Genomic DNA, 26,626 nt, shown 5'->3' on the forward strand with positions numbered 1-26,626 from the left:
GTAGCTGCAGCCGGCGAGCTACCGGCGTCTCCCCGCTCGGGGGCCTCCCCGGTGCTCGGGCTTTCCTTTCTCTCGCCGTCCCCCACTCCAACCCGGCGCCCTGTGTCTGCTCCCGGTGCTCCATGTCGGCCCCGCTGCCCGGTTCCCCGCTGCAGGATGGATGCATACGCTGACCGGGGATCCACCCCGCCGGCCCAGCCTCCCAGCTCCGCCGAGAGGAGCCCTTGGGACCCTCCTCTGTTGCAGCTGCAACGGCAGCCGCGGCCGGGCGCGCTCCCCGCTCAGTGACCGGCCCTTCTCTCGCCTTCCGCCGCCGCCTCGCCACAGCCGCGCTCCCCCGGGGCACCATGTCGGGGGACGCCGCCGGCAGCGGCCCCCCGAGCCCGCGCTTCCTGGTGCCGCCGCCGCCGCCGCCCAAGAACGGTTCCAGCTCGGACAGCTCCGTCGGAGACAAGCTGGGAGCCGCCGAGCACGGAGCCTCCAGCGCCGGTGGAGCGGGCGGTGGACCGGGGAGCGGAGGCCGCAGTGAGGAGTACCGGCGCCGCCGCCACACCATGGACAAGGACAGCCGAGGGGCGGCAGCCACCGAGCACCGCTTCTTCCGCCGGAGCGTGATCTGCGACTCCAACGCCACGGCCTTGGAGCTGCCCAGCTTGCAGCCCGCAGCGCCCTCGGCCCCTGTCTCGGGAGGCAGCGCGGCTCCCTCGGTGTTCCCTCCCTCGGGTGCCGGCCGGACCCCTTACGCCCCTGTCACCGTCGCCGAGGCCGACTCGCGGCCGCCGCCGCCCGCCCCGCTCCCCCTGGAAGGACAGGCTGCTGAGGAGCCCCCGGCCGCCAAGGATGCCGCCCCGCTGCTGCCCAAGGAGGAGGAGGAGGGGGGGGATGAGGCAACTGCGCTACCCCCTACCAGTGTCGCTGGCAGCCTGTCAGCTGCCAGCCGGGAATTTGAGGAGCGGAGAACACAGCAGGAAGACATCGAAGAGCTTGAGACCAAGGCAGTGGGCATCTCCCCGGATGGCCGCTTCCTGAAGTTTGACATCGAGATTGGAAGAGGCTCTTTCAAAACTGTGTATAAAGGACTGGATACTGAAACCACTGTGGAAGTTGCCTGGTGCGAGCTACAGGTAAAATAAATAAATTTAAAAAAAAAGTGAATTATCACAGCACAGTCACTCTCCCAGGTGCTAGTCATTGTGCTTGAAGGGGATAAAACCCATCAGCTCGAGGTCTGTTTAATTCGAAAGGAGCTGCAAACCTTACCTGAGGCAGTCGTTTGCAAAAAAGGACTCCATAGAGGCAGTTTGCCTTTTAATTACTTTAAATACTGTGCTCTCTGAAGAGTCTTTTAGCTTTATCATCACAAAACGTGCTGCAGTTCTGTTTCGTATAGTGTCTTGCATTTTATACCTCCAAAAGGTAGCTTGGAGGATTGTAAAATCACTTGTGTGCAGCTTCAGGGAGGCTGAGGGAAGATGTGTAAGTGAACCTCGACTTGAACGTTTCAGAATTTGTTGAGGTGTTTTTATTAGGAAAAAATGTGAAAACATTAATTTCACAGACATTTCATAGATAGTGCCAGTGGATTCTTGTGGGATAGATAACTCTAGAATATACACAAGTCATGCACTGTATCACACCATTTAGTTTTGTAAAGCTGTATTTTTCATTCCAACTTTCAGGGTTCGTATTTGTTAACAGGGACAGGGAAAGAAATTATCTTTCCAAAGCTTTAGAAAACACCCTAAAGTTTATCCTTTCTGGATGGCTGGTGGATTAAACTGGACTAAGACACTGCTCTTTTATCAAGTTGCTAGACTGAGCAGAGCCAGAGTTCTGTAGGAGTCCAGTTTAAGGATGGCAAGAACACCCTTAGTTTCCTGCGAGTCACAGCTTGTGTAACAGACACAGGTTGCTGTGCAACAACCTGGAAAGAAGTGGGAAGAGCTTGGAGTACCAGGAACAAATACCTGGTGTGTTGGTTTGCTTTCAAAGCCTCAGAGTTAAATTAAAAGATTTAGTGTTTGTTTTTTAGTATTGGGTTTTGGTGCAATTCATAGAAGGGCTCATGTAGTACATCTTTATTATTGTTTGTGTTTCCATCAAATTTGGGGCAGACAAAAGAGAATTGGGTGAAACTCCCAAAACTCTTTGTGGGGTTTTTAAGCAGTCAGTGGCTCACAAACGATTGATTGCAGGAACTGCACCAGAACTTTCTCAAAAGCACTTGTATATCTCTTCCAGTCAAGCTGAGGGTATTTATTAAAAGATTTCTTAATTTGAATTAATATTTGCTTTTGGATGGTTGCTCAAGCATTCTACCAGTATCTTGGTTCATTATGTTACTGCCATTATTCTGTGCTTACTAACTGTGGGAGAAAACTTCCAGATTTCTTTGTGACCCTTGAGCATGACCTGTTCCTCCAAGCTAGCTACATCCTTGCTGTGGTGGTCTGTTTCAGCACAGAATTTAAATTAAAAGTCAAATGATCAAGTGTTGGGCTCTGCTGAAGCTTTACTTGTGCAGTTTGAACTGTGAGGAGATTAATAACCTATCAAAATTGTATGATTTTATTTGAAATTTTAATCTTTCCAGTTGTTGAGTTCTTTGACTTTAATCTCTGGAGACTGTTTTAATCTTCACACTTACTGATCAGAAACTAACGTCAGCTTGGCATCAGTTGCCTTTCACTAATGTTGCCTCTTGAAGTGTCTTATTCACCATCAGTACCACATGGACAAACTGTCTGAAGAAGCACCACTTTTGAAGGAATTTATTAAAGAAGCTCATTTTTAAAGGGCTTGTTGCTGGGCTTTCAATTGGTTGGTGAAATTCATGGGTAGTATTGAAATTGACAAGTTGCAAAAAGCATGAATGAAAATATTTGCAAGGGGGAAATACTTGATGTGTTGCTCAGAGAGGAAGTGCATTGCAGGAGGGCCCTGTGGGTTAAGTTAAGCCAGATTCCAAAGGCTGTGTTTTTCCTCTCAGGAGTCAGTACCAAGTGTCAAGTTTAAAACAGGAATGTACATTTTATAGCTGTTAAAAGTATTTGCTGAGGAGCTAGACTCTATAGCTAGTAGAATATTTTAAGATTAAATCCTATTTTATTGTTTGTGAATAGAAAGAAAAGGAGGAACTTGGTATTTATTGGGATGGTGGGTATATCCTCTTATATAGGAAAATGTAGGTGTTGACAGGTTGATATTTGTTATGCATGATTTGTGTCAAAATGAAATCTGCATTCACAAAGATGGACTGAAACTTAGATGCTATTGGTTTTCCAGGATGCCATGATTTGAGAATTGGTGATCCTTCAAAGCATAATTATTTTATTAGGGAAATGTGAATGATTTTTCTCCATGCTGTGTTACAGTAACCATAACTCCTGATGGTTACTTTTAATTATCTTGAAATAATGTTCCTCAGCAATAGCAGTTTTTCTCAGGCATCTGAGGTGTCCCACCTCCCCAGAGTCTTCTGAACAGCACTACTGAAGATTTTGTGTTGGTGTCTGGAAGAATGACTTTTAAATTCTGAATAATGCAACTATGCCTAATTTTTTGTATGTAGTCTGTAGCAATGAAGATCAAAACCTGAGACTATGACTATGCTTCCTTTCAAAGGAAGTTTAGATGCTGTTTATGAAATGCAGCTTGTGTTTCCAAGTTAGTGAAACTGGAGGATATTGCTCATGTCCTCAAGGCTCTTGAATTGCCTTGTAATTGAATTGCCCCTTCTGCTTGATAAATTGAACTGTGGAGGAAGTAGAAGGGGGAAGAGCTGAAATTCACTGAGTGACCTACTGTGTTCTTAGTATCTCCCGGAAGCCAAGGTCCTGGCTCTTTATTTTTTCCTAGATGCGAGTCAATTTTGTTGAATCTAGCAAAAACTTGACACAGGTGTGACTGATGGACTATCCTAGTTTGCTTTGTGACTTGTCACTATGAAGCAAATTGTTACTGAACCTACTTTAAAATATTGTGTGCAGATGTTCAAATGTGACATACCTGCTCTGCTGTGAATGTAGTGGAGGTGTGAGGAGTTCAGCAGCTACTGCTTCTGCCAGTGCTCAGCTTCAGTTGCTGCAAGGCAATTGTTAATGTGGTGTTGGCCTTCAGATACTTTTATTCCCCTTGTATGTATTCATCTCAGCTTTAGTTATTCTGAGTCAAGTGTGCCTCCTACTGTTGTCATTAGCACATCTCATAAATTGACCAAAATAGTAGTTAGGGTTACTAATTAAAGGTTTTTTAAGTAGGTAGACGTTGACAAGAGTGATCTTTGTAAATGATGTTTGAGCAGTGAATTTGTCTCCTCTGTACTGTTCAGGTAATGTTGGGGCTAAATTGTGATGCCTTCCCCTAATGCTTTAAGTTTGCAAAGTAATACTCGTATTCCAGAAGTAGGAGGTCACATTACTGGCTGCAAAAGCCAAATCTTAGTGCTATTGTGTCATCCCTCTTGAGTCCCTGTGTGAGTGGTTTTAAATCCAGACTGTAATTTAACTGCTGATTTACAGAACAGTGCATATTAGTGCAGTCACTTGCTGGACTGCAAAGTCTTCTCCCTAGAATTGTTGCTCTGGATTATTCAAACTAGTAACTTTTCACATAGGGATGTGCTTGCTGATGTGGAGGTGACTTGGCTTCTTTTGAACTGTGTATTTGTGAGGCATTTGAAGACTTACCTTTGATTTGGGCAGTGTGTTCTTTTGAAGGAGGCATTCTCAAGGAACTGTTCTTGTAAAGGTATCTGCATGGTTGGTCATGGTAAATGGTGAGCACTGGAGAGCAGCACTGTGTGTCTGCTGGGAGCTGTTTTGCTCCTGTCCCTTGTGTTCCCTGACAGAAAGGGTGGCTGGGCAGTCAGCGCCCACAGTTCATGAGTGCACCTTCTTGCTGATATGTTGCTTTGCCATTCTTACTCTGGATTCAGTGCTGTGTCAGGTTATTCTGCTTAACCCCTGAGCTGCTGAAGGATTAGGAAGGAACTGGAGGGCTCTCCCTAAGGATCAGACTCCAGGGGTAAGAAATGAGTTGGACAGGTAAAAGTGGTGCATGAAGTTTGTTGAAATCATTACTGCTTTGAGGGAAAGCTGACTGTGAATTTGCTTACCTTCAGTTATAAACCATCTGAGTAATAAATTGGTGTAGGTTACATGTGTGCACTTCTCTAACAGATGTCTAACTACAAACCAAGTGTAGTGTACAGACACTCCAGGTTGCAAATGGGTTTTTCTTGCATAGGAAATAGCAATGAAAAACTAGCTGGAACAAGCATAATGCCAGAACTGGATGTGAACCATGAGATTCTATAGTGCACTCTGTAAAAATGATAATTGAAGTGACACTTTGTAGCAGGAAACAGTGAGGTACTAAATAATATTTCCATCTGTCAGAGTTTTTCTGAGTCTAACAATGTTAACTTAATACTCAGAGTGCAGGAAGTAGATTGGATGTGATGTGTAGCTTCACTTTCAGTGGCACTTCAGATTTAATGATGCCTATCTTTATCTTGTAGTCTTAAAGCTATATTTAATGGTGATTTTTAGGTCAGCAGACATCGATGGAATGCAGTTTCTGTACTCTGGGGTACAGACTCCACTGCAGACTTACCATGACAAATATCAGCTTGCTGAAGTCAATGTATAATTCTTAAAATTCTCTATTCTTTCTGGGGTGGCAGAACTGAGAATGTGCAACTTCTGAAACATTCGAGTCTGACAACCAAAAAAGGTCTTGTATCACATAACTGTGGCATCCTGTAGCCTTTTTTTTTTTTTCCTTTTTAAAAAGCTGGTTGCATATTGCTCACTAGGAGTCCTGACTGCAAAGATGATGGCTCTGATGCACAATCATGTAGCTACATTAAAGCAAAATGGAAAACCAGATCTAGACCTTTCTGCAGTGAGAGGAAGCTGAGAAGTGTGGACCTGGAATTCATCTGTCAAGCACTGTTGGAAAGCATTATATTCTGTTAGTTCTGGAGAAATAGTCGTTATCCCTCAACAAATACGCATTCTTTGAAAGCTCTGACTGTGATTTAATTCTGATTATTTAAAAATACATTTTCTGAAACTTTTACTGGAAGATCAAGTCCAAGTCTAATGCAGTATGCTGGCTCCCATGCCTACCCTGTACCTCACATCAGTGTTTATGATGCTTTACTAGTTTCTGAACAGTTATGTGGCTGTAGCAGCAGTGTGCCTCCTGTTTCTGACCGCTTCTGGGCCAGCTGTGTCATTGTCACAAACGTAGATTAATCAAGGTATGTGACAATCTGTCAACATCATGCTGTCCTTATTATCTCTTCTGTTTTCAGCTCTACAAATTGTGAAATACTGAAAGTAAAATCTGTAAAGCTGCAAGTATTCAGTGGGCTTATGGCACTTTCAGGATGCTGGCTTTACAAGTGTGCATATGCAGGGAACTTGAAATTTTGTGCAGCGAAGTCTAAATTTTTGCGTTTGGTTTTCTATGTCATAGGGCAGAAAAAATTACTGGTACTTACTGTCTTCAAATCTCTGATGCGAAATCTTCTCCTTTAGCTAAAGATGACAACCCAGCCATATTCTTGAGTGTTTGTGCTGTAATTGATACAATTGACATCTTGATAAATGACATGGGAAAGGGGCCAGACTAATTACCTGCAGAAGTATAAACAGTGATCAGGCTCCCTCAGACTTGACAAAGGTGACCCTGAAAGAGAGAAGGGAGCTTTTGAAGTACATTTTGGAGCTGCAGCTGTTGGGAGACCTCTACTTAAGAAAATAATCTTACCTCAAAGGGATATCACTTTTGGAGATGGCTGTGGGTCAATTTGTAACTGTCTGGTTGTGAGGCAATGAATATAATCGGATAAGTACATTCTGAAAATGCAGCATTTCTTATGGAAATAAATAGGCTCTTTTTTGTCAGTTTGTGTGGGTTTGAGAGGTGCAGAATTAAATCTCTTAAATGAGATTTGTTTTGGGCTGTTGTGATTTAAAACACTTAGCTTCATAACAAAACCTTTGAGGACTGAGGGAAAGTACCAGGTCTATAATCTTTCTTTGTAAGGGAAAAAAATCCCACCTGATAAAAGCTCCCTGGAGATATCCTGTATAGAGTCCTTTGAGAGCTGTCGAGCAGAGTAATAAATAAAACAAGCAGTAATAGATCTGTGGTAGTCTCCATGGATGCAGTGCACAGTACAGTGCAGTTTTCAATACCTTTTGGTTAGCAACATCCCTCTAGGCCACATGTTCTTTTTCTTATTTTGTCTTTGGTTTTGTTTCATGCAGCAGCTTGTTAAACATCACAGCTCTGATTGACACCCAGGTTCTCCATGCTGCATGTGACAGAGCTGGTGCTAAGCAGTGGCAATCTTGATGCTTCCTGTCATGCATTTCCTGTGAAGATTACCAACCTTTTTTTGAGACTATAAATTGGTTTTTTCAAATTGTGGTTGAGTTAAAATAAAAGTTGAGTGGTTTTCTGTTTGGTTTGTCAGTGTACATAATCTATGTAACATTTAAGTAGAAAGAAAGATAATAAATATCATATAAATTTGCACTGCTCCTGCAGCTGGGCCTAGGACTTGGTCTTGACTTAGCATGTGCTTGTGGATTTTGTTGGTGGTGGTGGTAATTTTTAATAGCAGATGTTAGGAAGTTACTGGTTTTGACTCTTGGAACTTCAGATAATGATGCTGTGGTTTTAACTAGATCATGATGTGTGTACACCACACTTGGAGAAAACGCTCTTCCAGTACACTTGGAACAGTTTCTATTCTAAATAGCAGGATTTGTGATGCTGAAAATTGATTTCTTGGAGTAGTTAAAGGCTTTTATCTAATAGGAACCATCTGCATATCTTTTAAAATCTTATTATTAAAATTCTTGTCCAAATGAACAAGACTCAGCTTTTATGGCTTCATAAGTATTTTTGTGGAAGCTGCTTCCATTCCCTAGGACTGTCTTGTAGGTAATTTTGAAAATCATTTAGTGTGTGTTGAACCTTAAACAGTGTTAGAATGTTTTTGGTCAAGGTACTATGGCTGTCCTTCTTTCTACTCTATTTCCAGTTTCCTCAGTATATTTACAGATTGTCATACCAACACTTCTCAATGTGTGGTTTTAGTTCCCCTCATTCCCTTTGGGAGAGCTTGGGGAAGTAGAGGGGTGATGAGGATTGAATCTGTTCCTCACCTGAAGTCATGTTAAGGAGCTTCTTCATGTCTTGTCTTGTGGGCACAGCCTGCAGAATACCCCTTAACTCTGTGCTGCAGAGGATAAACTTTGTGTTAATAATGTTTTGTGCTATGCTGTCCTCTTAACCCAAAAGGAGATCCATGCAGCAAGTTCATCACAAGTGTTAGCAAATCTTTTTAGAAGAAAAGTCAGGATAAAGTAATGGGTAGAATGCAGTGACCAAAATTCAGATTCAGTTCTTAGGCACACTTCTGAACTGCATCCCACTTGTCATTTTCACCTGGTGATGGCAGGTACATTGCACATCCAGATTATTCTGAAGTGCTTCAAGATTTGCATGGGGAATTCCAAGCAGCACTGCATTACTTTGCCTGGCTCACAAATAATTTAACATGTTCTCAGGTGATTTTTTGGCAAAGGAAATGGCAGCCTGATAAAAATGGGACTGGTAGTGTTATGTTGTTATATCATAGCCTTCTAGAAGCTCTGTGAGTATTAATATGTATCTAAAACCGTAAGCAGTTTTTACAAGGGTAGCTCATTCTGAATTACGCAAACTGCTAAGTTTGAATTTGTCATTTTGGGTCTAAGCAGAATCTTTGGGAATGCTGCCTATACACTTAGACTCTAGAAATCCTTTAGAAAGGATGTTGTATGCTTGATGGCCTTGTTACTAAAATATCTATGAGCTTTCAAAGTGATGTGTCAATGACACCAGAATAAATGCGTTTAAATGTAGGTGATGCCGTTTTTTTTTCCATGATCTCTGTGCCCCAGAGCATGGTTCTGAAGTCACCTGGTTCATCTGTGGGCAGCAGTTCTCTGGAGTCTTTGTTCTCAGGACAGGATCACTGTGGTGCATTTCAAGTCTTCTAATTTTGCAAGTGTTTAGCAGGACTCCTCAGATGTTACCAGTAAGATTAAAAAAAAGAGGAAGTTTGGATATTCCAGTAGCATCCACATCACAAGTTGTGTTTGGAGCCATAGCCCAGAGTGGTTCTGGTGCTGTTGCCTTTGTTAGACAAGCAGTCACTGATAGAACCTTTCAATAGGTCCCAGTTGAGCTGCTCTCCTCCTGCTTTAAGAAGACAGCAGACAGTGTGGGAAATAAGCTTTTTCAGGCCTCTTATATGAGGTAGGAGTTATATTGTTTCGATTTAGCTGTTCTGGATCATCCCTTTCATCTGTATGTTTCAGCCATTTCTAGTTTCATTGCATCAGAATTTGAAGATAGTGGGTTCTGATAGCAGATTTGGGCTGGTAGCAGAAAGCAGAAAGGTCAAGATGGAAAAACCCAATTATGCAGTTTTGAGTTGAATGCCACCGTTTGGTAGAATGTGAAAAGCACAGGAATGGCAATCTGTTTTTTATGTAGCTGGGAAAAATCTGAAACAGCTTTGCTGAGATAAGTGAAAGATAGTACAAGGCTGATACCAACAGCCATGTGCATTTTGTCTGGTTTTGCTCAGTTAATGTAGTCTTGTAATAGTTTAAAATACCCAGTTTGACAGGGTTACCCAGCTTTCCTTGGGCCTTTTCCTCTCTCAGGAGCACCTGTGACTTGCTTCTCCTGTGCTGGTTGTTGGTGGCAAGTTTGTGACCCCGGTCGGAATGTATTTTGACTGCTTCTATCCTTGGATAGACTGATGATATGCAAACAATAACCCCCAAAAATTACTATTAAAAGCTTCAGCAATCCAGGCTGATTATCTTAAGGATCTGGAAATCTATGTGAGCTTATGTAATATGCATCTGTTAATGGCAATTTCTGAACCGTTAGCAGGTTTTGCTTAAATGTTACAAAATGTTGCCATGTCTGTTTTCAAATCTGCCTCTTTTTAAACGAGACCTCTATTCTAACAAATATTTTCCAACATAGAACTATTTTTGGTTTGTCTTGATCTTTATTCAGCTGCTTATGGTATGCTTTAATTTGGGAAATGTAGGTTATCTATGTAAAAATGCAAGATGTTAAGTTAATATGCTTTGTTATAGCTAATTTGAACTCAGTCTACAAGTCCTCTTTAAATTAAAAATGTCGTTATGAGACTAAACTTGATGTAGAAAGTTCTTGAAGCAGTCCAGTCAGGTAAATTTCCTACTGTAAGAAATACTGTCTGAGAAGTTATTGATTTTTTTGTTTCTTTTTTTTTCTTTAATATTGCCCCCTCTAGATGTAGACAAGTAGAGATAACAGTGTGTAGAATGGCCTTTAAAGGCAGGCTTTTTATTTGCATTTATCATGATTTGGGGCTTAGTCATTTGGTTTGCCAGGAAGAGTATGCTGAAAAGGGAGAAACAACAGAAGTGTCTGATACAAAACTAAGACTTGAAGTTTAGTTTTAGAATTTTTTTTTTCTTCCTGTGGCTTTCTCTACTTCCTTTATGTGCAGCTTGAGCTTCTTTCTGCAGACTCAAAAGCAGAAATGAATTTTAGGTTGTGCCAGGAGGGGTGGTGGTGAATTACACAGGGTATTTGAATTTGAAATGTTTTGCCTCTTGATGGCAACTGTGAGCCAGTTAAGGTGATGGTATGATTTTTTCTACTGATCTCTTTATACAAGCCTGAACATATCTGAGAGGTTCTGTATTTACCCTCAGGAATATAAAAGGAAAAAAAAAACCAAACAAACCACTGAAGAGCCTCAAGGTTGCTGCGGAAGACTTAAATGCTGTAGCACCGCAGTGAATTGTGTGTGTTCTATACTTGAAGATTGGTCACAAATTGTCTTTCTTACCCAGGTTTCCTTCCAGCATTTCAGTGCAACTGAACATGACTAACTGTGTATGATAGCACTTCAGACAGGAAAAATAGCCAGTTGCCTTGATTTTTATCTTGGGCTTATGGTTCAAAAAAAGTGGTGTTCTTCCTCCCATCCAGTATGGAATCTTTTTTCTGAAATTTGGGCCAATGGCAGAAAACCTAGCAGAACTGAAGTTTGATTTATTTATGTTGGAGAGTCTGAAATCTGGTTTTATTGCTGACATGGATTTTTTTGCCAACAAACTTTGAGAGTTAAATATCATTTACAAGACAAAGGTAAGGAACAGCAAAAACCCTTGTTTCTTAGGATGTACATGACATTTCAAAGTTTTAGGACCAGGCAAGTTTAAAACTAAGAACTGATTCTGAGAGTTCCTATTGCTGTGAATGGCTAGTTCATGAAAGGATTATTTTAATACTTGTACTGAGGTTTGTGGAATTTTTGCCAAAATGCTTCCCTTTATAGTCTTAGATTAGTCATCTCTTATTGAGTAAGCTACCTACTGTGGATATACATCAGTTGATGTTTTCTTTACAGATTAAATATTTGTGCAACTTTCACAAACAGGCAAAAGCATTTTATAGGTGCCTTCAGGCTTTGAGCTCCATAAGCCCAGCAGCCTGAAAGGGTGAGCATTTTGTTGCTATTTGTTGTGGGTTTTTTAGTATTTTGTAGTCAATTGTGAATGTGCACATTCATCTTTGAAAAGCTTTCTGACCATAATTTAAGTGTTTGAAAGCATTTTTTTGAAACTGGAGAGACAGCTATTCCAAACCAGCATCTGTGGCCTGGTTGGTGGGTAGATGACTAACTGCTCTGGAAGGTCTTCTGGGTCAGTTTTCTGAGATACATAGTTAAATTGGTCTGACAAGCATGAGAAACTGTATAGTCTTACTGCTCCAAATATTGAGATTTTGTGAAAATTCCCAATGTACCCAAGCCATAAATGGTTTCTGCTTGATAAACCTGTATTGTAAAAATCTGTAATTTGTTGGCTTCTGGGAGAAGGCATCCTTAGATTCTAAACCATATGAGTGATTGGGTTATGAGTTGGAAATGGGTGAGAAACTGATTTGGAATACAGGAAAACTAACACTAGTGCAAACAGTGATTATGTTAAATGGTGAAGGAAAGAAATGGTTGAGTTTTGTGAAGAAAGCTTAAGTAGCTTTAGATTAGGTTGGGCTAACCAAAGGAAGTAAGCCAGGATCAGCTGTGCTAAAGCAGTTTGCTGTACTTTCAACATCAGCAAAATAATTCCCCAAATTCTTTTGTGGAAGGCTCTGTTATTTGCTATTACTGCAAATTGCTGGTTTTTGTTCTGAATCGTTCAGCTGAAGGTTTGCTTTGCTTTGCTGAAGTTTTGCAGTGGTTTGACCTCTGTCAGAAACCAGTTGTGGCTTCTAATGTGGCAGCTTATAAGATAATACCAAATTTCTGAAGTATGCTTGTGATGTGAGATTGTGCTGTTGTAGCATGTCCAAAACTGTGTATTGCTCAACTTCTGGTCTTGATACCTTTTTGCAACAAACCACACGGTTTGGGTAACCGTAAAATTTGAAGGAGTGCAGCTAGGTTAAATAAAGAGCTGATAACTACCAGGTAATGACGCAACTGATAAGCGTTGACTAAGTCGGTGTAGATGACTGCAGTTACAAAGCAGCAGGCTGTGAATGTAGCCATGTTTTAAGTATAATTTGTCACTTAAGAGGGGTATGAAATCTGAGGAAGTTGGCATTGGAATTTAGAATGGAAAGAATGAGTTGGTTGATGATGTAGAGAGCTATTTTCCACTTTCCCTTTGACTTCTGTCCTTATCTTCTCTGGCAATAATAATCAGGGAAATGGTATCTTTTGTTTCTCTTGTTCCTGTGTGGGAATGGTAATTGTTCTTGCTTTTTACCTGTTCAGGAAATATCCTCATTTCTCCCCCCTCCAACAAAACAGTGTATCAGTCATTGCCAATGTCATTTTTTGCTTTATTTTCTAACCCTGGCCTTCCTGAATCCTCCTATGGTCCCAGTATATCTGGCCAAACAAGGATTTTATTTTCTCCCCCTGCTCCCTCTTGCACTCTGGAATGAAGCATATTTTGTTATCTGTGTTCAGCTACCCTGTGTAAAAGAAGAATGAGCATGTTTAAAACCTGCATCTAAGCTTTGACTCCTGGAACTGCCTCATCCAAACTTAGATTTTCCAGCTGGTAAGTCAATCTTATCCATGGAAATGTGCTTACTGTTCTCTTGGGAATTTGCTTTATGCTCTTGCCTTCTCCCTTCCCCCTTCTCAAGCCAAATTTCTTTCCAGGAAGGGAGAAAAAAAATCCATGGACTAGATTGAGCTTCAGCTGAATAGGGTGTCTCATTTCAGATATACTTTCTGCAGCTACTCAAATGAGCAAACCATAAGTGACAGCTGAGTTGTCTGTTTGTCATGGGTCAAGGGCAGTCCAGCTCAGCAGTTTCCCTTTCCTCTTCCCCAAGTTTTGTTTGGAAGCAGTAGTGATTTGCCATTTTATGTAGTCATCCTCTTGTCATAAAGACCAGATGGAAATATATCAGTTGTTTCACGTATAAATATTCAGTCCAGCAGCTGTGAGTTTACCAGGAGTCACTGGGATCACAAGTTGGTGACCAAATTGTTTGTTTAGAGGGCCGTGAGCATTACTCTAACTTGAAATAAAGCTGTCCCATGAAAATGTTAGAGATAGTCCAAGGCCCAGTTAAAGAAGAAAGAATGAAGGTGAATCATTTAAATGCAAAATCCTTTTTGTCAGATGAAATTACAAATTTTTTTTTTTCTAGAATGTTACAGATATCTTCCTAGGCTGATGAAAATGTTTCATCCAGTCATCCTGCATTCTACTGACACTGTTCCTAAAGTATCTAAAGGATTGCTCTGAATTCTAAGTCTCCTTTCCTTTTGTTGTTTTACTAGGTAAGAATTTATCCAGAATATCACCCCCAGTCTTTTGGCCTGTTGATAATCCTCAGTCTGGGCTTCAATACGTATTTCTGGCAAAAAAGCTGAGGTACCTGTGTGATTCTGGCTAGCAATGAATTGAGTGTAATGAAAGTTGTAATAAATCTACTCAACATTATTATTAAGGGGGTTAACTTGATTTTGCAGGTTGCAGAGGGTTTTTGTGCAAATAAGGCCATTTGTTCCAATAATATTGAGAAAGGGAGGGGTGGGGAAGTTTGCCAATGGCCATTGGCTATTTGGTTACAAAATGTCATGTGTTCCATGGGCTGCTGAGCATAATGTGAAACAAAGTGCCATAAAAAAAATGTTGAGTGCTAAGTCCATGACTGAAAAAGCTTTTTAATGGGAGAATGGGCATGGTCATTAACTTAAAATAGCTTCTCTGCAGAAAACTATTGTAAAGCAAGATTGTAGTTCTTGACTAATGAAGACTGCATAGGACTGAAACTGAATTAGAAAGGAAACAAAAATTTGCAGTAACTACAGACTGTTGAAAACCATAAACAAACGGAGAAATTGACCATGATATAGTGAAACCACCTGTTTCTCAAACCTTGAGAGGAATTGTGCCTGTTGCTCTGAAAAGCCTTCTTGTTCAAAGAGGTAGCTAAGACATTTTTCATGTCTATGCTTTTAGACAACAGAACAATAAATGCAGTTGACCACATTGCTACTTCTAGTTTCTACAGGGCTTCAAGAAATAACCCCTTGAAACAACCCACCAAACAAAAAAAAGAAAAGAAAAAAAAAAAAAAAAAAAAAGACAAGAAAATGCTAAAACACTGTCTGGTTAAGTTGCTGCATAGATCTCACTTTTGCTTCCCAGTACATTGTGTTTCAGAAATGGTTTCCAGCTTGAATTCATTAATGCAGTGCCTCTGCAATAGAAACCCATGCAGCCACTCTAAAACAAGTGATTGCAGCTCTGCAGATTTGGGGAGTCCAGTGGGAGTTAGGGAGGCTGAAGCTGTGCTGGAGTCTTTTAATGTGGATTTTGTGGCCTTTGAAGTGCATGCCTTCTTCAGTGGAAAACTCCTCTTGTGTTTGAATCCGTACAATTGGCCTAGATTCCAGGAACAGAAAGCACGCACCTTTGAAAAAGTGTGGGCTTTTTCTTCAAAATCATGAGGGGCTTCAGTTTTCCCTGTTCTCTGACTCTGTATTAAATAACTTGTCTGGGATAGTTGATATTCTGGTAAATGTTGGTGTTTTTTCAGCTGTATATTGGCACATGATCTCTTGCTTTGGTGACAGCAAGCTAAGAAGTCTTTTATCTGGAACCTCATGTGAGTGGTTATTTTGTAGTTTCGTGTCAGGTTTACAGTTTGAGAATCTGGGAGTCATCAGTGTGTGCTCTTAAAAGCAGCAAGTACAGCAGTTGGCCTGGCTGTGTTTTGTGGGGTTTGAACAGTCTGTCACACATACTGGGGTAGCAAAATATCTTGAGCCTTGAATGATGACTTGTGTCAAGCAGAGATCAAGGGTCGTGGTGCTGTGCACTTTGGCACATCCTGGGACACATTCATCAAAGATAAGAGGGGTTGACTCTCTTATTGGGGAAACACAGCTGAATTAATTTCCCTTTTTATCAGTTTAGTTTCACTTTATTATAGGCATCTGCATTGGCTGTTGCATTGTTCGATTTTTAGTTCTTCCTTCAATGGTGTTAGTACAGAGGTTGCTCATATCCAGCCACATGCCCCACATTAGCCCAGAGTATCCAATAGGACCGTGACTGGTGGTGGTATAACTTGGGGACTCCAAATAATCACACTTTGGTGGTGGTGGTGGTTTTTTGTTTGGTTGTTTTTTTTTTTTATCCTTTTCCTATTGAAATCCTTGTCATGAGTTTTGTTTACTTCTGTGTTCCTAGAGATTCCTGCTGTAGCATCTATGGAAAAAAAAGTTTAATTGGACGAGGAATCTTGGTTTATCTGCTTTGTAACTCAGTTTCTAATTCAGTGTCTGACTAGCACTAATGATGTTGTGTAAGTTAACTATACAGAACCAGCTGATTATTCCATGACAACTCTGCCAGTTTCCCTGAAAAAAGGGATGCAGAGTAAACTTAAGAAGGCTTCCCAATAGAGAGGCACTGCAGCCACTTTCCATAGTTATTATTGATTTGGGACAATATTAGGCTGTTATGCCTTGTAGGTTGTGGACATTGTGTGGTTTTCTTTGATTCTGAGGGTTGAGGAGATGATAGTGTGTTGTCAAGTTTCCCATCTTGCTGTTTCCTCATCTTCTCCTAGGCAGTGAGCTTACCTTTCTGGATCATTGTGGATCCAGTTTGGATGTTGCAGCTTTCTATCCAAAGTGGAGCTTTGGATAGAAAACACCTTCTGGAGGTCCGAAAGGGTAGTTCAAAGCACAGAACTTGAGATGCTGTGCTTGGAGTGTTGGCTTTAGAGAAGGCAAACTAAGTGCATCAGTAGTTTTCTGTTTTCACTCAGAAAAGGATCTGCAAGTGAAGCAATAGCTGCTGTTAGGTCTTTTCTGTAAAAGCATTAGAGGGATGTGCTTTCATGCTGAGTAACTGGTAATCCAAGCATTGGATGCAGTGAGATGAAGCTGCCAAAAGTAAGTTCTGGGGACTTCCTTGGGTGAAGTGGTATGAGGAGACACCTTGCTTACTTTTGTAGTCCCTCTGTGTGTTGCTGTTAAAAAATCCTGCTACAACAATTTAATATTTGAATGTTCAGTCTGAGACTTGGTGATGATACCTAAAATGTTGGTTAAAATTATTGATAAGCTCCATATGACTGAACTTCTTTGCATTACCACCCATCAGTTGGCATAATGTGTCAGTTCATACTTACTTTACTTCCTCTGAAAGTATGAAAATTAGCATTTGTCTTTCATGTTCATTGTGCAGTTTAGCTCTGTAATGGTCTGTAATTTTACAAGCTATCTTTGGAAGAAGTGTGTTGGTAATGCTCTATATTTACACAGTGGTCATCTGCTTTTAAATTCTTTATTGGTACACATGGGACTGATACATTAGGCAGCCTCACTTCAGATTGAGTCCTGTCACAAGAGCCTGCTCTCAGTTGCCCAGCTGGTGTGTGCCTTCACTACCTGGGCTGCAAATTTTCAAGTGTCTGTCTTGAGCTTAATTGTTTAAGAAGCTTCAGCCAAGCTGTTACAGGTGCTTCAGAGAAAAATGCTGGCTTTATTGCATCCACTGGCACCTTAGCTTTTTATATTTGAGAGCTGTGAATCAGGGACCTGAAAGCAGTGTTGAGACAGGTATGTTGTCTCTATGCTGAGGAAGTACTTCCAAGTAGAGTTTCCAGATCAAAAAACTTTGAAGGAAGTGACATTTTCTAGATTAGACTTACTTAGAAACTACCTTTTTTTTAAACTCTGAAGACTTGATCATGTTCTAGCCTGTGAATAATCTGTGTCACCATCTGTATGATCCTGTATGAAGCAGTTTGTTGAACTTACTCAATGTGTTGGCTTTGTTTCACAAATATATAATTACCTTTTGTACAGGATGTGGCAGTCAACCCCTCAGGATGGGAAATGCAGGGTACAAAGCTGTACAATGTAATTCAGTTCACTTCTTTGTGTTGCAGCTGTTTAAGCTAGGAAATTTTAATATCCTCAGAAATGGCTTGCTTCATCATGTTGTAAGTTTCTCTGGAGAACTAGGAATTGAAGTTTTCAAGCAGAAGATCTTTTGTGGAACAGCAGCCTCTTTATTTGTACAAGCAGCAGACTGTGCAGCTGTTAATCTCAGTAGTCAGATATGGAGAAGCAGCTTTGGTACCAATATGTTGTAATTTGTCTTAAGGAAGCATCTGTAAAAAACCACACTGTTCAAATTACTTTAGCTGTAGTCAATTCAGATCTTGAAAGATGAATTTTGTATTATTCTAAAAGCAAATGCCCTAATCAAAATGTCTGCTTTCCCATGAGCTTTGAGGGGAAAAAATGGTGTAGAAAGAACGGAATATATACCTTTGATTTTTACCAGATTTGTTAAAAATCCTTTTTTATTCTTTTTTGTCTAATGTATTCTAAAATGTAGAAGTTTGTATATTTATAATTGGTACTTTTAAATACATTTTGGATTTTTCACATCAAACTGGACTCTTGAAGTTCAGGGTTTAAGTAAAACAGCTACCAGCAGTGTTACACAGATGGCTGAGTTAGAGAACTGTTTGTGATGTGTTTTTTTTCCCTTTTTTTATGCTAGAAGTTATGATTGTTCAGAAGGAGGGGAAGATGAAGTCCAAAGAAATGTATATAAATGAAACAACTGCAAAAAATCTATTAACAACCTGAACATAGCTATAATCAGAGAAGTACTTGACTGCTTTTAGTTTGGTTTTAGTGTTTAGTGTCTAAAATGTTGGATGGGAATTCCTTTTTAATTAGCTCAGAGCCTGGTCTGTGCTGTGTCTAATGTTGTTTGCCTTTCCTGGGAAGTGAAAACTTGGAATTGTGTTCTGGAAGGAAGGAGTGGCAGGAGGGCATAATAGGAAAAAGCAGTTATCCCCTGCATTGCCTGAGTATTATCTTCAATTTTAAAAATGAAATTCTGGGTATAACTGTGATAATTTTGATATGAAGTTACAATCTCTTCTATGGTCTTAAGATTTCACTGTGTTCTTACAAAACCATCCCATTCCACTGCCTGTCATGGAAAAGCATCCTGTTGCCACAAGCCTGATGACTGCCAGTAGATCTCTTGTGAAATCCTTATTTAGGCACAAGCATACTGAAGTCGTTGAGATAACAAGAGTTCATAGTGGCATAAATTTCAGTTTCCACCTCACATACTCACATGTGTGACTAATTCTGAAATGGAGTCATTTGCACTGAGTCAGCAGTTCAGGATGGTGAATGTGCTCAAGCTATCTCAGTTTGGTCTGTATTGAGCATAAATTTGCTCTGCAGACAGAGCCAAACCAAATGGCTGTGGGAAACTTCAGCAAAAGGTGCCTGGAGTATGGACCAGGTCTCTGTGAGAGTGTGTGTGCTTTGAAATAGAGAATTACAAGAAAGATCTGTGAGATCCAATGTGTGTTGGAAGCACAGGAGAGATGAAAATAGCATCAAACCCTCTCAGCCTCTGTAGCCAGAGTGCTCAGGGCAAGAGCAGGCGAGGGGGGGAACTGCAGTTCTTTGCAGTGCAGTCTGGATTTTATTACTTGCAAAGGGAAATCACAAGGGGAAATGTCTGCTTCTGATGGACAGATATGTTGCAACTCATTCTGAAGATGCCTGTTCATAAATTTTTCAGCCTGCTAACAGCTTTGAAGATAGGACTGTAACTCTGAGACTGTGATTCATCTATCCAGCTCCTGCTTGTTGGTTTTGTCCTTCTTTCACAATTCTATTGAAGATGGTGCTGTTAACTATAAATTGTGCATTTTAACACTCGCTGCTCTGTACTGTAATATTATTTGCTGGCTACTGAAGTCTCTTTCCAGTAATTCTGAGGTGCTGCAACTACAGGTTCTTCCATTTGGCCCTCACTTTTACTAAACAATTAGAAAACAAGGATTAAAAAGTCCTTGTCTTCCCTCTGTTTCCATTGAAATAATTCAGTTTCAGGGGCCCAGACTAAGAAATAAGATATAAACAAAACCCCCTGTGGTAATAGCAAGAACATTATCCTAGAAATATTCTTAAGTTTTGAGGATTTTAAAACTACTTAATCACACTTCCACCTTTCAAGCCCCTATGAGAAGAGGTTTTAGAATTGAGCTCTCAAGAGATTTTCACACAGCTATCCCTCCAAAGTACTGAGATCTGTGTTTGGATCACAGCCATTTTGTGGAAAAATCATTTTATATTGACAGGGTCTTCAGGAGGAAACAATTACAAAGCTACCTGATAGTCTTCAAAAGGAATTGGTGAGGTTTTCATCAATGTCTCTAATAATAAGCATTCAAGCATTAGAATTTTTTTGGGAAAGTTTATTTTGGCACTAGGATTGTTTTTGAGTTAATTGAAGAAAATGCTGAAGTAGTAAGAGAACTGCAAAAGAATTAGTTCTCAGGTGCTCCCAGTCTGCTGCTTATGCAGACTTGTGCCTCTGTTCACATCCTGTTTGCTGGTAGTTGGACAGGAGGCTCTTATTCTGAAAAAGAATATGGCTGCTCTGTCAGACATCTGTTCAGAGATCTGTGTCCTGTCTCTGCCTGTGAAAAAGGGGGCTTGTGTGGCCTTTGTTATCTCCAGACTGGGGGCTGACTCTTTCTAGCAAGAGCAGACCTGTGTACTTGTTAAGGTACTATTTAGTGGATTTCAGGCTAAAACCAGATCCAAGTGTCTATTATCTTTATGATACTGTCTTTAGCTTAATTAAAATGGTTTTACTGGGATGTTGTTTGGGGTTGTGTGGCAGGGCAAAGAATTTAAATTAAACAGAAATACGGAATATCTTACATCCACTCACCCACTCTTATCCCCACAGCAGTGTAGTTGTTGCCAGTGAAAGAAAGGATGCAGTACCAGAACAGCTTTTTTCACAAACTGCTTTTCTTTGAATTCCAGCTTCCATAGCTTTTTGTGTGTGCATACTGGCTGAACACATTGAGTGTATCTCAGACAGAGCCATTTTGCTAAAAATGTTTTCAGATACCTTTTTGGCTAAGGGAACTTGTTCAATGTTAAGCATGATCACAGTTGGTAGTTTTTGTATATGATGTACAGAATATTAGATATTTCACTGTATGGATACATTATTGGAATATTTTAAATTTTTTTTTGGTTTTTTTTTGATAAAGCGCTTTTGTTCACAATTAAACTGAATTTTGAACTGCATGTAGAATTCTTCAGCAGGACAAAGTAGGAGGTAAATTGAAAACAAAGAAGCCTGTTTACAGGTTGTGATGACCCATTTAAGGCAGGCCCCTTGAACCATGGCATGCACAGGCATTATAGTTTGTCTTCAAGAAATTCCTTCCAGTGTTCCTGTTCAAACAATTGAAATGAAGTGGCACCAGACCAAGGACAGACAGTATGTGACTAAAGCACAATGTAATGAGAAACAGGCTTTTTGGATAAGCTGTAGCATTTTGAATAGCTGATTCATAGATAACGTGTTGAGTATCTGAGGCCTTCTAGGTCATGGTTGGTCATCTGGCAGTGTGGGATATTCCCAGTAGTATTCTTTGGAAAAAATGCTTGGATTAATACAGGATAGCCTTGCCAGTGGGAATACTGTGAATGTAGTTCCCAAAGTCAAAGGGAAAAGAAGCCTTAAACTTCATCTAGTGCTTTTTTCCTAGCTGTGTGTTTTGTCTCCCTTTCAAGATTGCTCTCCTGATACTTTGATCTCACCTGTTTGACAACACTGAATTTTAGTTGCCAGTGGCTTTTCTTGTAGGTCAATCCAACACTTCAACGGTTTGTGTGGTTTTGGGTTTTTTTTCCCTTTCATCCTCTGTAAAAATAGTACTTCTCTGTCCAAGTTGTGCATGTTATTACTTTGATTTAGAATACAGCAAAACCCTGGCTGTTTTTATGTATTGTATCATGTATTTCATTAGATAATAGGAGCTGAGTCATCCCTTCAACTGCATTTCAATTACACCTTGTTTTCTCTTATATTTTAATGTGTTTTGAAATCATTCAGGATTGAATTGCAAACCAAGTTAAGCTTCTGGATGCAGAGTATGCTTCATCATGCCAGTTTGCTTAGTTGTTCATCCTACCACTGTTCACTGTTAAAAATTTGAGTGTTGTCTCTCTCCTGACTCAACTCTACTCAAATTCCTTGCTCTGTGAAAGATAATATGCATATTTTTAAATTTACATATTAGTAAATGAAAATATTAGTGGTTCATTTGGTATTGTCTGAAATATTTGTGACTTGGTAACTTTTTAGATGCAGATCATGTATGGTGTTAGTCAAGAAAGATGTACACAGTGTGCTGGTGGAGAAAGTGTCTCTGATTTAGATGGTATTGTTGTGGAAGTCTATAGTAAACATGCAAGTGATGCAAGAAACTGATTTCATAAGTCAACCTTTTGGGTAAGCATGGAAGAATTATTAATGCTTCCCTTTATGAGAGCTTTGAGGTGAAGATGAGCTTTCTGTAGATCACAGGAAACTTACACCAGCTGTGCTTGAAAAATTTTGGGAGTGCTCCTCCAGAGTGTTTTAGGACTTTCATGTTTGTGAAATGCTAGTACTAATACTGGTATTTATGGAAAGTATTTCTAAGTCCTCATCTAGAACAAAAATTTTGGTTACCCCTTAAAACTCATTGTGTCTGGATCTCTGTAGTCTTTCCCTACAGGAGATCCCTTTTTGGTTTCTGTTGTGTTGCAAGAACATGCAGAACACCTGGCAATTATTTGTGGTTTTTTCATGGATCCCTGAAGGATCTCTGAATGAGATCTGTCTCTGAATGAGAGATGTCTGGCATGGAGTTCTCTGGTGATTGTTTGTAAGGATTTTCTCTTGGCTGCCAGTACTTGGCCTACACTTCATATGTCATCCTGTCATAACTGATAGTAATCCAGAGTTTTGTAAATTAAATGAAGTACTTTTTTTGGATGTGTTTGCAGGAAAAGGAGGGAAGCTGGGAAGAGTAACTTGTAGGGTAACCAGGCTGCAAACACAATGTGTATACCAGTGTTAAAGCCAATGCATACTGTAGGGTGATGTGAGTTTGTTTTACAACTGGAGGAGTGAGGGGGGCAGGGAAAGCTGATCTGGTACTTGTCTCTAGGCTTTATGCTGAGGTTTTTGCAAGGGAGCTGCTCAGAGGCACAAGAGCATTCCTAGTTCTTCTGAACCCTTAGGGTGCTCATTATTAGTGAATCCTTGCAGTCATCTTGAGACTGCTGTGTGTTTTCCAGCCAGCATATTGGTGCAACTTTCCAGTATGCTGAAAATGGCTATAGCTGCCTTTTCCTGTTTGCCATTAGCTTTGTGAAGAATATGAGATGAAGAATTGTACCATGTGTTTTATTTTCTAAATTGATGCAGTTAAGGGTTTACCCTAATGTTCTAGACATGCAGCTGCTCTGAGCCATACAGAAATGCATGAAATAAAAAACTGCAGTTGCACTTCTAATGTTTTGAATTAATAAATCTGTGAGGTCACCAGAATGAACTGTGGAGAAGGCTTTTTTTCCTGAAGGATTGTCACCCCTGAGTGGAGAACTGGGTTTTCATAGTAAAATAAAACTGAGGTGATTGGATGTACCTTACTTCTCACTGATAAAACCATCAGTTCAGTGCAAAATGTGAACTGACACACACTTTGAAACTTTTAATGAGGCATCTGAGCCAAGTGACATGATGGCCCAGCTGGTTAATAGCTCATCAAGGATTCAGTTCAGCCAACACTTCAATTCTCTAATAAGCTGTATGTAATAAACATAAGTCTTGTTGAGAACTGCTATCAGAAAGCAAACTTATCCATTTATCTTCCATGGATCAAATAACAATTTACAAGTGAAAATAAATAGATGAGCTCTCTGTTCTTTTATTATTTTTGTATAGCCCAGCATTTTGATTACTGTCCCTTAATGTTCAGCCTCTCAGAATGAATAAATTGAATAATGTTGAATAAATCTTTTAGCCATTTTTTTTTTTTTCCCCTCAAGCCTTCTACGTAAGGAAACACAAATGCTGCCTAGAGCAACCCTAGAATAGAAATGACTGAAGCCTAAACAGTTGCTTGCCATTCTTAGTCCAGATTCTTGAGGACCTGGAACATTCCAGAGGAGGTCATATCTAAGCTTTAGGTTTCATATCTACTGTTTCAATTTTTTTTGCTTTCTGATTTTGTGGAGAGCAAAGGAAAATATGTAATTGATTTGGTAAAGTATGAGTATGGTAGTTAATGTACTCTGATTAGATGATGTAGAGCTCAGTCATTGTTTTCTTTGCAAGGGTGCTGGGCTCAGGTTTGAGTTCAGCCAGTTTGCTTTGCCTAAGGATGATGCTGCTGATGTGAGAGACTGGGGAGAGGAGCAGTACAGATGTGTATTCATGTGTATATTCACACATAACACAGCACTGGAAAGCAAGTGTCCAATAGAGACTTCGTTTGTACAAATTATGAATGCTTCTTAAAATTTTAGCAGCAACCTAAAGATCTACACTGGCTGAATTTTTTGGAAGCTGTGTGTTTGCACCTCTGTCTCTGATGAGCACTGGCCATGAGCCTTCCATATAATCCAGCAAATGGTATCTAAGTGCAATATCCCAGCAGTGTGGTCACCTTAGGCATAGCTGAAAATAAAAATTCCCACACTGCTACTGTAACAAAAGATAAACTTTGTTCTTGGGAAGTGTATTTGCAAAACTCTGGTGACCTTATATAAAGAAGAAACATTCTCATCTACTGTTAGTGTTTTTCTGCTGTTGTGTTTGTTATGGAGATTGTATTTGCAACAATGCCAGAACTTGGTGCAAGTAGGCAGAGACATCAGTTGTAATACCTCTCCTGTCCCCAGGAGATTTGCTGAGGATGTCTCTTGAAGTGTAGGTTAAAAGTCCATGACATTACTGCCACCAGGTGTCTTAGATGCTGCTACTGCTGCTGGTGGCACAGGGGCTACTGCAAATGTAAAAGCTGGAAAGTGAGCACAGAGGAACAGAATTCTTGGTGTTCTGCCCCCTTGCCCTGTGGTGGTGAGTCACAGTTTCATCAGAACGGAGACAATCACAGGATAAAATGGGGAGTGGTGCTGGAATCTTTTGGTCACAAATGTGGGCTGTAGTTTGCAGATATTTCCCCTTCAGTCTTGAGACAAAGATGAAGTACAAGTTCCTTCAGGGTATGTATAATTGACTTACTCAGGCTAAATGGTGACTGATGAAGACTTCTGTCCTCCTTTTGTTTGATCATTTAGAGTTTCATTTCCCTCCTTTCCCTCCTCCTACCATCAGTTATCTGTCAGGTTATGTATAATTTGTTTCTTAATTTATAACATTTGAGCAGCATAAGTAAGGTTGTGTACATTTGCTGTATCATTTAACTGCAACAATTCTAAAGGAAAGGACAAGAAGCACTTGTATTTTTTGTGTTTTTAACAAATGGGCTTCATCTTCCAATGAATTTTCTATTTAGTTACTATTTTAGTACATTGAAATGCCTGAAATTAAAACAGAAGAGAATTATCAAATCAATTACCCATTTTCCTTTGCCTTCCACATAACCGGTGGTGAAAAATTTAGAAGGCATGTGCTTTTCACCAGGAAACTGACAAGCAATGGGAATAATCCCTCAGTGTTTCACTTAGGTTGACTACTTGTGTACTTTCGTGGAACTTAAAGCATTTTTAATACCTTGTGTAAGAGGAAACCTACAGCAAATATTTACCTTTAATCAGGAACCTTAAAATGCGTAACTGTTTCAAGCCTATTCTTTTCTGTTGTGCTAGGTATGTATTTTATACTTTAGTGTTACTTTTTCCAGGTTATTTGCATGCTCCATGAAGATTGTCTGTAGCTTATATAAAATTGATTCTTCTTGTGGAGATTTGCCAAGGAGCAAGGGGAAATCATTCTTTCAATAAGCATTACCTTGGCCTTGCATAGTGTTTTGCTACCTGTCAGAAGCTTTGTCTTCTATCTTTAAACTAAGGTGAGCAGGAAAGTGGCTGGAAAGTTCTGTGCCTCTCACTAAGGGAAGAGCAGCGAGGTGCTGGAGCATGTCAAATGAAGAGCAACAAAGCTGGCAATGAGTCCAGAGCACGAGCCTTATGAGGAGTGGCTGGGGTGTTTTTTAGGCTGGATATGTACTTTTGGAACAGCAGCTGTTCAGCTCTGTTTAATCAGTTTTTTTGTGTTCAGTGGTTTGTAGACAGTAGAGTGATGGAAGGATCTGTGCAGATCTTTGATCAATTATTTTGTCTGTTGCCGTGCAGGGATGCATTTTGAACAGTCTCTTTCCCTTCTCTTTTACCTCTCTACCTAGTCTTTAATGCTGGAGAGTATTAAGTGGTTTATGTGTTGATGCAGAAAAGTAGATGCAGTGCTTGTGCACTGAGACTTCCATTTCTAGGCACCAACTCTGTAATGCTGGGTGATTTTTAAGCTCAGTGGACTCTTTGTTGATATTTTGTTAATCTAGCTCAATGGTTACTGTGCTCTTTTTTCCTCTTAACTGTTAGATTTTTTCAGGATGAGAACACTGCAGCCCACAAAGCCTCAGTTCCATTAACAGTGCTGAATATCAGAACACAGTCTTGCTAGCTTCTCCTCTGATGACCCCTCATTAACCTTGCTTAAAGGCTTGCAAAGCCTTTCTCATATGCTGCAGAAATGCACACAGAAGAACATTTGTCTGTTTTGTATGCTACTTCTTCCTCCAAATAATAGGCTGGGAGCTGTAGTGTCTTCACTCAGATTTTCAGACATTTGAATGCCTGAAAAAATGCTGCTCAGTGTAACCTCAGCAGAGATAGATAATTTACCTTGCTTGTGATTCAGACTATCTATAATTCAACAGCACTTTGAAGTCTCTCATGGCTGTACATTTACAGATCACATCACTTGAAGACAGTTCATTGCTGCTAATTTTTCTACTGCGTGTCTGGATGAAAACTACATACTGTTGCTGTAGTCTAGTTAACCCTCCCCACAAAACAACCCACTAACTGTCCCTGCACTATGGCTGTGTATCATTTCTGGATCTAGTGGTATGATATACAGAAAACTAGTTAAACATATCTTTAGCATATCAAGTGTCCAGT

The 26,626-nt window shown here is 40.2% G+C and overlaps 1 protein-coding gene across 1 annotated transcript in view; it reads left to right on the forward strand.

The window, feature by feature from the left end:
* The first annotated feature begins 200 nt into the window (after nucleotides 1-200).
* Nucleotides 201-26,626, forward strand: part of WNK1 (WNK lysine deficient protein kinase 1) — a 98,805-nt gene continuing 72,379 nt past the window's right edge. Inside the window, 1 exon segment of the mRNA XM_030238085.2 lies at nucleotides 201-1,124. Coding sequence (XP_030093945.2) covers nucleotides 348-1,124 — 777 coding nt within the window. The 5' untranslated portion in view covers nucleotides 201-347.

The sequence above is a fragment of the Serinus canaria genome, chromosome 1A (assembly GCF_022539315.1).
Source record: "Serinus canaria isolate serCan28SL12 chromosome 1A, serCan2020, whole genome shotgun sequence".
In the NCBI taxonomy this organism is placed as follows: Eukaryota; Metazoa; Chordata; class Aves; order Passeriformes; family Fringillidae; genus Serinus; species Serinus canaria.